Source organism: Bacillus rossius, chromosome 1 (assembly GCF_032445375.1).
Source record: "Bacillus rossius redtenbacheri isolate Brsri chromosome 1, Brsri_v3, whole genome shotgun sequence".
Classification (NCBI taxonomy): domain Eukaryota; kingdom Metazoa; phylum Arthropoda; class Insecta; order Phasmatodea; family Bacillidae; genus Bacillus; species Bacillus rossius.
In genome coordinates this window covers 170,169,958-170,183,072 of record NC_086330.1, presented here as the reverse complement: position 1 = coordinate 170,183,072, position 13,115 = coordinate 170,169,958, and the positions used below count along the sequence as shown (strand labels likewise).

At 36.1% G+C, this 13,115-nt stretch overlaps 1 protein-coding gene across 1 annotated transcript in view; it reads right to left on the bottom strand.

Moving 5' to 3' along the window:
• Positions 1-13,115, bottom strand: part of LOC134527103 (discoidin domain-containing receptor tyrosine kinase B) — a 1,309,463-nt gene that overhangs the window by 725,912 nt on the left and 570,436 nt on the right. Inside the window, exon 3 of the mRNA XM_063359455.1 lies at positions 6,411-6,516. Coding sequence (XP_063215525.1) covers positions 6,411-6,516 — 106 coding nt within the window. The remainder of the gene's footprint in view (positions 1-6,410; positions 6,517-13,115) is intronic.

Sequence of the window (13,115 nt, the reverse complement as noted above, 5' to 3'; positions counted from 1 at the left end):
TTTAATACCATGAAATAATACAAATGTAATCATTCTTCCATAGTGTAATTCAATCATATTGTTATAGGAAAATTAACTGAGTAATAATATAACTGAATAATAATATAACAATCATGTAGCTGGGAATTCACATAATTCTTGCATAAAGGTCAGCACACTGTATAGAAAAGGGGGAAAAACAGGTCTCCATTTGATGAACAAAAGTGCTATTTCAGTGTAAATAAAATTATGAAAAACCATTTGTCGTCATGAAAAGACTTGCATCTGCTTCTGTAACGCTGACCAGAGCAAATAAAATAATGCATTTGGCTGGAAAAACGGTGGCTAATAAACGACGCATAAACGGCCAATTACCAACTATTTGCTTGGATAAACACGACGCGATGTTGGCACACGAAAAAGTTGTTCATCGATAAACGAGCGGTTTAGATATGAGGCATGAAACCTCACCTGACTCCACGCAAATTTGGCGCACATTTTTATAGAATATTCAAAAGCCTGGGTATAAAACCAGGTGAGAATTAATGCTTTATTTACAGCAAAACCGGGTTCACAACGGCAACTGACATAATACACAATTAATAATAATCATACAAATTGTAGTAGTATAAAAATGTTTTAAAACAAAATTTCTTTCCGTATCTTGGTCTGACAAGTAAATAAATGGGTTACACCGTAAAAAATGAATAAAAATAAGGTTACTCACCTCGCACAAAGGCCAACCGGATACGATTCCAGGCAGAGTAAACCTATAATTTTTTTCTAGTGGGAAATGTGACGGACGTTGATGTAACGTGTGTTTATTCAAGGTACTTGCGTTTTCCTCAGTAAATTTGGTCTACAATGAACTCGATATCGAAAATAAATTAAAACTCAATAAAAACCATTTTATCCCAATGCTTGCCACGTAAGTGGCCTACACTGAGAACAATTATAAACGGAATAGTTTTGTAATACGTTAATAAGAAAACAGCGAAAAAAAATCGATTAAAGCAACAGAGTGATCTGTATATGTACAACAAATTCTAAGCGACAGTTCACTGTGTTACAGAAACAGTTACATGGAACTTCAAACCAAGTTTATTGCAGTCCTGATATTCACTTTTTTTATGTGTAAACATTTTAGCGCTCGATATACGGCATCTAGTATGAGTAAGTTCGTTAAAATGGAACAGAAGTCGATGAACGGAAATGTAACACAAATATGTCGGACGTACGTGTAGCAACATATAAAACTGAATATAGTCATTTCCGTAAACATAAGGGGGACATACCAAACGTATTGGTGTGCCAAATGAAACTACATGATACTGAAACTACCGTGGATTATAGTGGCAGTTAAAAGTAAATTAATTTTTTTAATACATAAGAAAACTGGCAATACAATTATTACAATACATATTCTCCTTCCTTATTTCCAATAGACTTAGTAGCAAAACAACTATAACAACAATTACACAACGACTCTGGGTTACATAAACGAAAATCTCAGAAAAAAAAGGGGGGGGGGGGAGATGAATGACACACTGGTGTTCGTCAAACTTGCCAGTGTGCCTATCATCTTTTAAAAAAAAGTAGCACAGCCGTACGCCGCCGTTTCCTCATATGCTCGGCCGAGATCGTGTGACAGCGATACCGGGAACTATTATGTTCCCATAACTCGCTATGTGGTTGCCAATATAAATATTGCGACCCCGTCACTTTGTTAGAATCATTGGAAACGACGGTGGGGCGCGAAGTGTGCGATTTTAAGATTAAGGGTGAGCACAGCCGTAGGGCGCGCGCTTGTTGAGCTCAAGGGACGTGGTTTAAATCTCGTCACTGGAAAACCTTTTTTTAATAAGATTATAAAATAATATATAATATTTTATCAGCTCAAAAAGGTTAAGCTTTGTTTATTGGAAGAATTTACAAACTGATTTCAGTCGTTTATGCAAAAATAAATATACAAACATACACCTAGTGTTATGAGTTTTAATATGTTTCAGGTTCATTTTTTACTAATGCCATAAAAGTTGAACTTATAACGCGTGCGGAAAATTTAAAGTTTTAACTGTTTAGTTAATTTTAATAAAATGGGCAGTATTTTAATAATATTTTAGTCGAAAATCATAGCCAAAGCCTGGGTTTAGGATTTTTTCAATATTTTTTTTTTTGCTTTAACGGAGCCGTTTCTATTAGTTTAAAATTTCCGGTTTCGTGCTGCTATATGCACGTTATGGTGGCAAGCAACGTCTACGAGCGAATGTATGCGGCGGGCGCTACAAGTACGTGTGTGATCCGCGTCGAGAAATATTTGCACTTGAAAAGCGCCTACTTTATTTATCAGTAAATGTATCACACTCCGTATTATTTTAAGGAATTTTACGATAAATCTCGCGTCCGGATTTAGTATTATAAGTTTATTTGCAACCGTTTCTGAGGTTAGATGTGTACACTTCACTGGCAAGTACTGAAACACTCGCTCATTTTTTTTTTTAAATCCACAATCACATAATAATTTTTCTCTGTGTAAGCGCGAAAATTTCACATAAGACAACCAGAGATAAATTCAGCCCATTTAATCAATGTTACCTTATTCACTGATTTCAAGGTCCACACAGCTCTATTTTACTTATTACAGGGCCTGGCTGTAGCCAACAGAACATGAAAGTGAAGAATTACAAAAGGTGTGTTTTTTTATTTAGACAAAACTATTAAAATTTTATTGAAAGCATAAAATTTAAGTTTCAGCTTCACCCACCGTGTCTATTTCATTCTCTTATTATTATTATTATTATTATCATATAATCTACGACAGTTGCTTCGTAAGTTCTCTACCAACATTTGTCGCTAGATCTTTTCAGGTCAGCCAAGATAACCGAAGGGCGCGGGGAAAAATTATTTTGTCAAAAACACTTCCCATTACTTTATGTAAAACTTATGAATACCCAAGATTTAAAAATAATCCAATTACTGTAAACGTTACCGACCATGACTATAAACGCAATCTTCGCATATCACATAATTTATAACGTTTCCAAAGATTTTATTTACAACAGGCTTTTAGTTTTTCGTCCAACTACTGGGGAAAACTCAACTAGATTGAAAAAATAATGGCACCAAAACACCAAACCCCCTTCCCTTCCTGGTGCCAAGCTCCGGTGATTTTGACAACCTGCCCCCCTCCCCTTCCCATCCTTTTCCAGAGGACCTTTCAGCGGCCCTGGGTATATGATGCTTGTTACTTGCTATTTATAAAAATTCAGGCAAACATTCTTTATCAGAATTTTCACATGACCAACTGTTTCGCGTGGTCAATCACCAAACGTTTTTTTTTCTGGGTTTTCACAACCAGGTCATTCACATAAATCTCCTTCTACAGTTTCAATAAAAAAACTCCTCTTCCGTTATATCTGAATCTTATTGGAAATAAAAGGAAAGGTCCAACATGACAGGTTAGACGAGCCTTAAAGCCAGGTGTAAACTTCATGTGTCATACAAGGTCAAGTGTCACCTCGCCTCACGCACACTTTTTACCTAGGAAAACCACAAAATTTTGTTACTAAAAACATATGTTTTTGTTAAATTTTATGTACATAATGTAACTATTTTCATAACAAATATCACTCCTAAAAAGGAAGCATGAAGACGATGAAGACACTTCAACATCATCAACATCGAATTATTACGGTAAATTGGGTGAAGACGATTCCTTCTACGGTGATTGTTACAGTGACTCTGAGGCTGTTGACAAAGACATAGACTATGATGAAGCACCTAAAGCTAACAAGATCGAAGAATGTGGCGGTGTCCTGAGACCGAAACGATGGAAACGACGTGATATATTAAATAAATCTGATCAAGCTTGTGATGATCACCGTCTCAAACATGAAAGTTACCCTGAGGTTGGTGGTAAAACGGAAGACACCAGAGATCATAATATTTATTATAAAGGTGCAAGGAAGATGGTAGTACAAGAGAATGATTACACTTACTTAATGATTACACATAACAAATATTTATATCTAGTCCAATCGTTTGGTTTCGTGCCCAAGACGCCAGGCTGTGGGTAAAGCCATTCATTCGGTTCAGTAAACTGCAGGTGATTAACTTGAGGTAAACGTCTTTCCCAGGTTCCCGTGAGTTCCCCATAAAAATTTGTACTGCGAAAGTCAAATTTTAACCACTATGGATTCACTTTAAATAGCCTGTCTTACTCACATGGAGGTCGTCACTGCGTAGAGATCGACAAACGTTTGCACATAAAAAGTTTTTTCTGTATTTTACAAGAGATTCGTTTGAAAACCAGCTGCCAAGAAATAGTTTGTAATACTACAAAAAAGGTATTGTAAATATGTATAACACATGGATATGGATATTTTTGCATATATTAAATACATGTTTCGAGATAATAATACTAAGTATTTGTTATAAAAATTGGGTTTAAAGGTTATAATTTAATTGATGTTTAATAATGCATCAATTATGTAAACCATGGAAAATGTAATTTAATATTAAATAATTTGAATTTATTTTGATTTATTATGCTTATTAATGTCGCGATTTACTACTGGAAATCTATTCAAGGAAAACTTTACAAACAACTTTAATTATTAGAGGAACTGGGACAACACAAAGCATAGATTTCGGGGGAAGAATCGAACCCTGTATTACTCCGAACACTATTTTGTGGTGATACAGTTGCTTTCATGTAAAGGTACAAATTTTAAAATATCTGTAATTTTTCTTGAATATTTATTTACCTTATCAAAACATATTAACAGTGTTGAAATGCTACATTCAACAGTGCGGTGGGACGACACTCAATGATAAATCCACTATTATTTCACGGATTCTAATTATTTTTGTTCCAGACTAGAATCAACTACTATAAACATATTCAGACAAATCTTTTGTACTTATTGGCTAATGAAAATGTAGGAGACTTTTAATTTTTTAAACTGGTTTGCACATGACTGAATCAAGACTTTTTATTTTCACTGGCTCAGTTTCATCCAAACCGTTTGATGAAAAGTGAAGTATATTCATTAAAGTAAAAAAGATAAATAAATGTTTCAAGTCTTCTTTTCCTCTCTATGACTCCACTAAATCTCCATGCCTCTAGTTATAAGATAAGAAATGGACCCAGTAGGCATATCTTAAATATATTACTTTAAAATTACGCTTAGATATAAAATTATTAAGTATATTACAGGAAATTTTATACAATCATATTACGTTAGACCAAATTTCTGACACTTGTCATTTTTGAACAAAGTTGTTTCGACACTCCCAAATTAGTCTAAAACAAAACAAAAATCCCTTTCGGCACAGCCTACAGGCGTAGTTATATTTATAAGAACCAATTTATTCTGGTAAAGTTTTGGAAACTTCTATAAACTACTGGTATATTAAAAAAATATCGATTAAACTTATTCTCACATTCCATGCAGCGAAAATATGTTTAATGTTTTTAACTCAATGCGTCCAGCATTCAACGTCTTAACAAATTTCGTATTATGTCTACTAAGGAAGTTATGCAAATATTTTTGATCTTGAAACATTATTTTTTATAACTTGAACTAATATGTAGTCGTATTATATTTTTGGACAAAGGTTTAAGGTAATATTAAAATGGTTAAAAATAAATTTCGACTAAACTGATACAAAGGAAATATTTTTTAAATTTCAAGCTCTGTTTTAACGGTAATAGTTCGTTTCATGAAAAAATTGTTTCGGAGTTTTTTCTCAGCGAGGTATACTTTGACAAAACCACACAAATACATTTTAACGACTTTTTATACGTACAGAATCAAATAAAACAAACTTTTTGACTGTCTTTACCACTCAATGACTCACTTAAAATTTAAGATTTTGGTAGTGCCTTTGCACCCCACTACCAACTGTAAGGAACAAAAAATTGTTTAAAGAGTACCTTCCAATCGCATGAAAAGAAATTATTACATACCGTATGTAAACCAATTTTAAACCATGTAAATCTAAATTGGTAATGGAAAAAAAGGAACATATTCTGGTTCTCCGGTAATATATGTTGTTGTATTTTTCATATCAATTTTACCACTTACTTCTCCTTATTACCAAATAAATAAAAAATTTGGGCTCGGAAGAGGTTATCGCCCCCCGCGTATCATTCATCTGGAGCCATCGCGGATAGCCTACAGTTCACAGGGGTGAACGCCACGACCACTATCCGAACAGTTCCGAAATTTACCGAGGTAAAAGGCAAGGTTTACATTTTTTTCCCGGGCCGGTAGGTTAGGTTGGGTTATCAATACTAAAACGAAAATTTGGCTAGTTTAGTATTATTTAAAATACTCTATGACCGTAAACGCGATCGTCAAACCACGGATGGGTTCGGAACTGCTCGGGCGTGGCTGTGCGCAGGGGCGACGAGCAGCACCACTCACCTGCCGTGCTGCGGACCGACGATCCCCGAGTCGTAGGCGGAGCTGGCCGTGACGTCGGCGTCCGGGATGGCGCCGGACTCCATGCCCAGGGGCGAGTTGCACGACTCTGCAACACGCGCGCGCGGGGACTCGTCAACACACCGACAACACGGACATCAACAAATACAACCTTGAAAAAGATAGCACTGTTGATAATTCGCGTCGGTGCTGACGGAATTTGGCTGGTGACTACAGACGTTCGAAATTCGCCTAATTGTTCCGGTACCATTATTAACTCCACACACACTTGTATACAAATATGTTGGCGTGTATTTTCCATTGGCTGTTCCCAGATTTTAATATCCATCCATACCATTTTAATTCTAGATTGAAAGCAGTATTTGGCTTCTTGTCTATCGAGGCGTGTTGAAACTAAATCGATTATACAACGAGAACGTAGTTGAGTATAATGGCATGCAGTCCAGCCTCTCTCCAAATAATAATGCCAATTTTGCTGAACTGAAGTCATGGCACATTAGATAGTTGATGTTGAAGAAGTCATTGATTGAAATTACAATTTACGTAAAATTTGCGGACTTAATGCAAGGTAAAATTGCACGGGCTTATTATACTTACACGTAAAAATTTATTTTACAAATTCTGGATTTGTATTTTGATTCGATAAATCATAAAATGTTATCCTAAAAACATAACATACAAAGGAAAAACCGAGTATACACGTAAAATTTTGTTTAGGTTACTCAAATAACCTCTATGATGGTCAGTGTATGTTCTGTTAGTGGTGATGTTTATAAAGTTCAATATATTTAACTTACGTCAACACGTACCACTTAAACCAATACAAATTGACAACTGACAACCTGCAAACGTCGAGACCATTCAAACACACCAACCACCAACTGCCATTTGTGCCTTCTTACATATTTGTAAACATGTAGTTAAACTTTTACCATATACTATAAAAACGTTAGTATACATCTGTTATTAATGAAAAAAGTGTGCCTGGAGTTCAAGCGCGACAGAAGTGAAACTTCTTGCTTATTAGTAGAGACCCGGAAATTTCGCGGATTAATTTAGTCGCAAGGTAGAATGCAAACCTTCACACTCTCGCACTGTGTTCATGATTGGCCCGCAGTTGTTTGGACACGCCCGTCTACGAACGGGAGCCAATGATGCCCAGCTAGGAGCGAAGTATGCGAATCAGGTAGTGCCAAATAACAAGGATAAAAATGTTCTCGCTAAGAAATCAACCAATGGGAAAGTAAACATGGGTCGAGCACACCTATAACTTTGAAGGCTATCCTGAGGCCAGAAGAATCCGCGAAATTTCCGGGTCTCTACTTATTAGTTAATGAGATAAATTACTAATATTTTTTTAATAGAACAAGAGATAATAATTGAGAATAGTAAATACGCGGGTGTGATCTCAAAATGAATAATTCTTTTCAACACGAATAAGTAGTTGTAGTTTCTTTGACTAAAAAAAGGTACTAAAATTTTTTTCTAGTACCTACATTTAAAACAAACTTTGAGTTTGTATAATTTTTTAAGTTAAAACTTGCCGATTATTAGGTAGTTTTTTCAGCTTAACTGATTGTCCAATAGGACGTGTGGAGTCTGAGGTAGGTATCTGACAACATGGCATACGAATAGGATCTAGCTCAATGCTAATTTGTTGAGCCACATTTATCCACAGCTACACTCTGATAGAGAAATATTCAAGCTCCTTAGTATAGTTGAACTTAACATATTTAAACACTCGTGGGTTTGTAAATATAATACGGTGAGTGATTTAGTTAATCAAATAATAATACGTGACAAATAATAACCAAAGTCAAACTAAAGAGTGAAAAGCAATATACCAGAAGATATATTTAGTTACACGGCTAAAACAATACTCACATAACACTGTTTAACAATGCTGTGTTACACAAGTAATTAAATTAATAATATATACATGAAAGAAAAATATTTTCTTTCGAATATGGCCCGTAACACAGTGCACAATAATAAGCTCAAACCCCGTTGTATTGCCGTCTGTCCAAATACACCCTATAGTCGGGGTGGAGTCAGGCGCAGGCGGGTCCCTACAGCCGCGAACCGCCAATCCCTGCAGCATGGCAGGGTTCAACCTGAGCCGCACGCCGCCACGTGAAGCCCGCTCAAGGCTGCTCCAGCGATCACCGCCCGCACCAACGGCCCTGGACTGTGGATAGCGTGAAGTCCACCCCCAAGAAACAACCGCGTTTATGAAAGTGTGCAAGAGCGTAAAAGCGCAAGAGAGCAAGAGCGCAATAATACTGCGTCATTTCTACCTTCCCCTGCCGTCTCCTATCTAGGTTCCCCCACTCTATACTTAATATTCCCCTTTTTTACGGTTCTCCTACCACATACCTACCTATTTACCTTCATGCGATCGAAATTTTCGTAACGCTCGAAAATTCAGCAAAGATGTTTCACTTCAAAAGAAAAAAAAAGGCACTTCCTCGTCGAAAATTAAAGTCAGGATGTAATGTCGAAAATAGATTTAAGGAGGCTTTACCTAAATTTATAGAGGGCTCATAATGAAGAGGTAGGAATCCAACCCACGGACGTCGCAACATGAGCGTCACTCTTTAGCTTTGGCAAGCACGGTCATCAAGGACTACAAATATTCGATTTCACGCTAAAAGAACTAAACCCATATTTTAAAAATATTTCGTATAATTATTCCTTATTATCAAAGAAAGCTGAGTTCTCGGTGAGCTGTTAGTTACCGCATCATGATCATTCTTAACATCTCTGTATGACTAAATTTTATGAGCATGGAATCAGTGGCGTCTACTTTTATCTTGTAGGTTCTTTTGCCAGAAGTCTTCGAGTATAACAGTGTGACATATAACCCTCTCTATCAAAGACCATGGACAGCAATATGGTCGTAACATATTAAACTGTTTTGTTATCAAATTGATCCTATGGTATTATGCCCATTGGATTCTATATCATATTGTATACTAAAAATCGTATACTGGATCCTACCAATCATATCCTACCTTTCGTATCCCATCGATCATTTTATCATTGTATCCTAATGAATTCAACCAAGCTATATATCAACGTATGTCCAGGAGAAATATGGAAATTTTAACTTGTAAAAAATAACACTAATGATGGCAGTAACAAAATTAAAATAGCGGTGGAAAATGAACCGATGGCACTGCTAAGGCCAAGGAGTAACAATTTTTCTCAAACTACGGCTCGATGGATGACATTTTTAAAGAACCTAAGCTGTATCAGTGCAGAAATGTGTAACTGGTAACGAAAGTATCACTTCGAGAAAACCCACCGACTCGTTTACCTTAGTCCTGTTTCGTACTTACGAAAAATGCGGGATGTATACACAACGGATTGAACTCAGGTAGTGTTAGTAATATCATTTCTAACCTGTTACCGTAATGCATCTGATTAAAGCTCAAATTCGGGTGCGTGGTTTACATTCCTGGATAAACAGTATGTATAAAGATGATCGTTTTAAAAGTTAATTGAAATTTAGTTTAGCAAGCAATCCCCACTCACTAGCTCACCCGACAACAATTTGGAATCCTTATACGGCTAACAGATCAATGTTTCAGCCCGGATTTCAAAACGGTATTCAAACATGCGAAAAGGCAACGTACCAAAACATGGCATGGAAGTCATTAAACTACACAGTAAATGTGAATTTTTCCATACATAAATTGTTACATTTGTAATGCATTAAATTTATTACTGTAAAATATAGAAGAGATGTCATGGATTGTTACCCATAGTAAGAAGTATGGCTAGTTAATACTAATACATGTACTTAGGAATGGTAACAAAATATTTTAATGACGTAATTGATTCAAGTGTTCAAGAGGTAAATATTTAGTATTCAAATGTCATCTCTATTAAAAAAATGGCAAATATAAACATTTAGGGAAACAGTCACAGCGTTATAATTGCCACAGTGAAGTGCGGAAAAGCAACGCTTAAGAATCAAGATCAGTAATATCAAAGTCTCTCCGAATCATTGACACATTGTATCCAAGTAAAATCACTGACATTAAGTAGAACAGTAACATCACTATATTTATTTATCCCAGTGAAGTGCAGAAAAGTAACGCTCACAAATCAAGGCCAGTAATACAAGAGTCACTCCGAAGCATTAACCCACTGTGTCCAAGCGAAACATGGCTGTCGCCAGGGATAGTGTTCCATGTGGACGTCACGTCACGCGGACGGCTCGTCGCTTGTTCGCCGCGGGGATGACGTCCACGCGGGGTCACGGTTATTCGCATCCGCGTTTCCGGCGACATACACGGGGCCGCGCCGCAACCAGCCTCAATTATTGGCGCTGCACGCTCGCCGCCTCCTGGTTTATTCCTGGCACCTTGGCGCGGCAGTCCTGGATTCATGCGCTTCCCACGACCGCTTCCCTGCCAGATTTTACATCGCTATTTCATGCGCGTTAGAACATAACGCAGGTGTATCTAAAGAATTTTTCAACTAAGAAGAAATTTACGGATATTAAAGTTGGTCACCTTTTACGTCCGTCGGGAATGCGAAGTAGATGACTTTCCAAGTAAAAATTGAGAGCCAATTAGTAAATTTTCTTTTTGTTAAAACTACCGATAATGCCAGAGCCAGTGATTTAGAGCAGTATTTTTACAATTATCTTTTTATATTCTTCGTAATCATTATAGTCGTCTAATATTCCACCTTCCTTCCTCTTCCTCGATGTTGTAGTCCAGTCTTCGTTATCTTTATTCACCTTAGTTGTACAGGTCTTGCAATGTCTATTCAAGAAATAACTTCTAAAAAATGATTTATGACACTGACTGCAATTTAATGGTTTTTGGTAAGGACCCAAAATACACTCGATTCTCTCATGTCGTTTAGCAATTTTTCTCATGGTAAACACGTTGCTGCATTATCTACAGTGATGTCGTTTCGATACAGTGACAGACACCGAATCAGAATCCATATTAGTTATAGAGACTATTGCCAGATGCAAACTAAGAGTTTTAAATTGTAGCCATTACTTAAAAAGATATTTTTTAATATTTCATCAGCTTCTGTCAGCTTGTGAACTTCTCCATTGATGAGCAAGGATAGAGTTCTAGTACAAATCAGAATTTTTTAAAATTTTTTTAAAATTTTATTGCTGTGATTTTTGCGATATTCAGAAAACCTTTTGTTAGGTTGCTCCGTATGCTCCTTATTGTTCCTAGATAGACAACTTGTAGTTTTCTCCGATCTTCTTCTGATTATTCCTAGCTAGACATTTGTGAGAAATCGGTCTCTCCATAAATTTGTTTTTACTTAATGAGTCGTGCTATTTTATTCAGAGTTGCATTTAATGAGTGATTTTCTGATACTAAATCAGCACATAAATTATTTTCATTAGGTTGAATTCCAACAAAAATATCATTATACAGTTCAATTATATATGAAAAGACGGACGAAAAACGCTATCCAGAAGGACGAACTTCCTTCTCCTTGATGTCTAGCGAAGCCTTCCTTCTTTTGCGATTGAAAGTGAGCATCCCGCATCCCACATAAAAAAAAATTAATTTTAGCCTCAAAACAACACGAGTCGACATATGTTGTTAGGAATCGAGACTACTTGCAACAAGTTATTTTGCATGAGATAACTTAACTCTCGCTGATGAAATATAAAAAAAGTGTATTTAATAATGGCTACAATTTAAAACTCTCAGTTTGCATCTGGCATTAGTTTCAGTAACTAATATGGATCATGATTCAGTGTCTGTCGCTGTATCGAAATGACATCACTGTAGTTGCTGCAGTAAGGTGTTTACCTTGAGAAAAAATGCTAAATGACATTAGAGAAGCAAATGAATTTTTGGTCCTTGCCAAAAACCATTTAGTTGCAGTCAGTGTCAGAAATCATTTGATATAAGATATTTCTTGAATAGATATTGCAAGACCTGTACAACTAAGGTAAATAAAGATAACGAAGACTGGACTACACCATCGATGAAGAGGAAGGAAGGTGGAATATTAGACCACTATAATGATAACGAAGAATGTAAAAATGCTAATGCTAAAAATACTGCTATAGATCACGATAATAATTTGAAATGTAAAACTAACTAAGAAAGTAGTAACTTCATTAGTAATGAAAAGATTTATACACCATTATCTAGTCGTCTCCATTAAAATATGAACGGAGAACGACCTGAAGCTGACAATGATGAAGACTTTGATGAAACATCTGAAGCTGACATGATTTAAGAGTGTGATGATACGTCTGAGGACTGTGCTGAAGCACCTAAAGCAGACAAGATCGAAGACTGTGATGGTGTCATGAGACCAAAACGATGGAAACGTCGTAACAAAATATATTATGCTGATCAAGCTTGTGATGATCACTGGCTCGATGACAAAAGTGACATTGAGGTTGGTGTTAAAATGGAAGACACCAGAGATCATAATATTTATTATAAACATGTAAGGAAGATGAACGTAGCAGAAGAGATCTATTACGCCTAATGGGAAGATCCTAACATATTGATTGACAGGCAAGACTTCTACATACTTCGCTTTGTGCAGGAAACTATTCGTGCATCAAAGAAATATCCTTCAAACTAAAAGAACTGAGGGAAGCTTGCTAAATACAATGACTTGAATTACATGCAAATGTATAAAATTGAAGAAAAATAATATATATTTTTTAAAAAT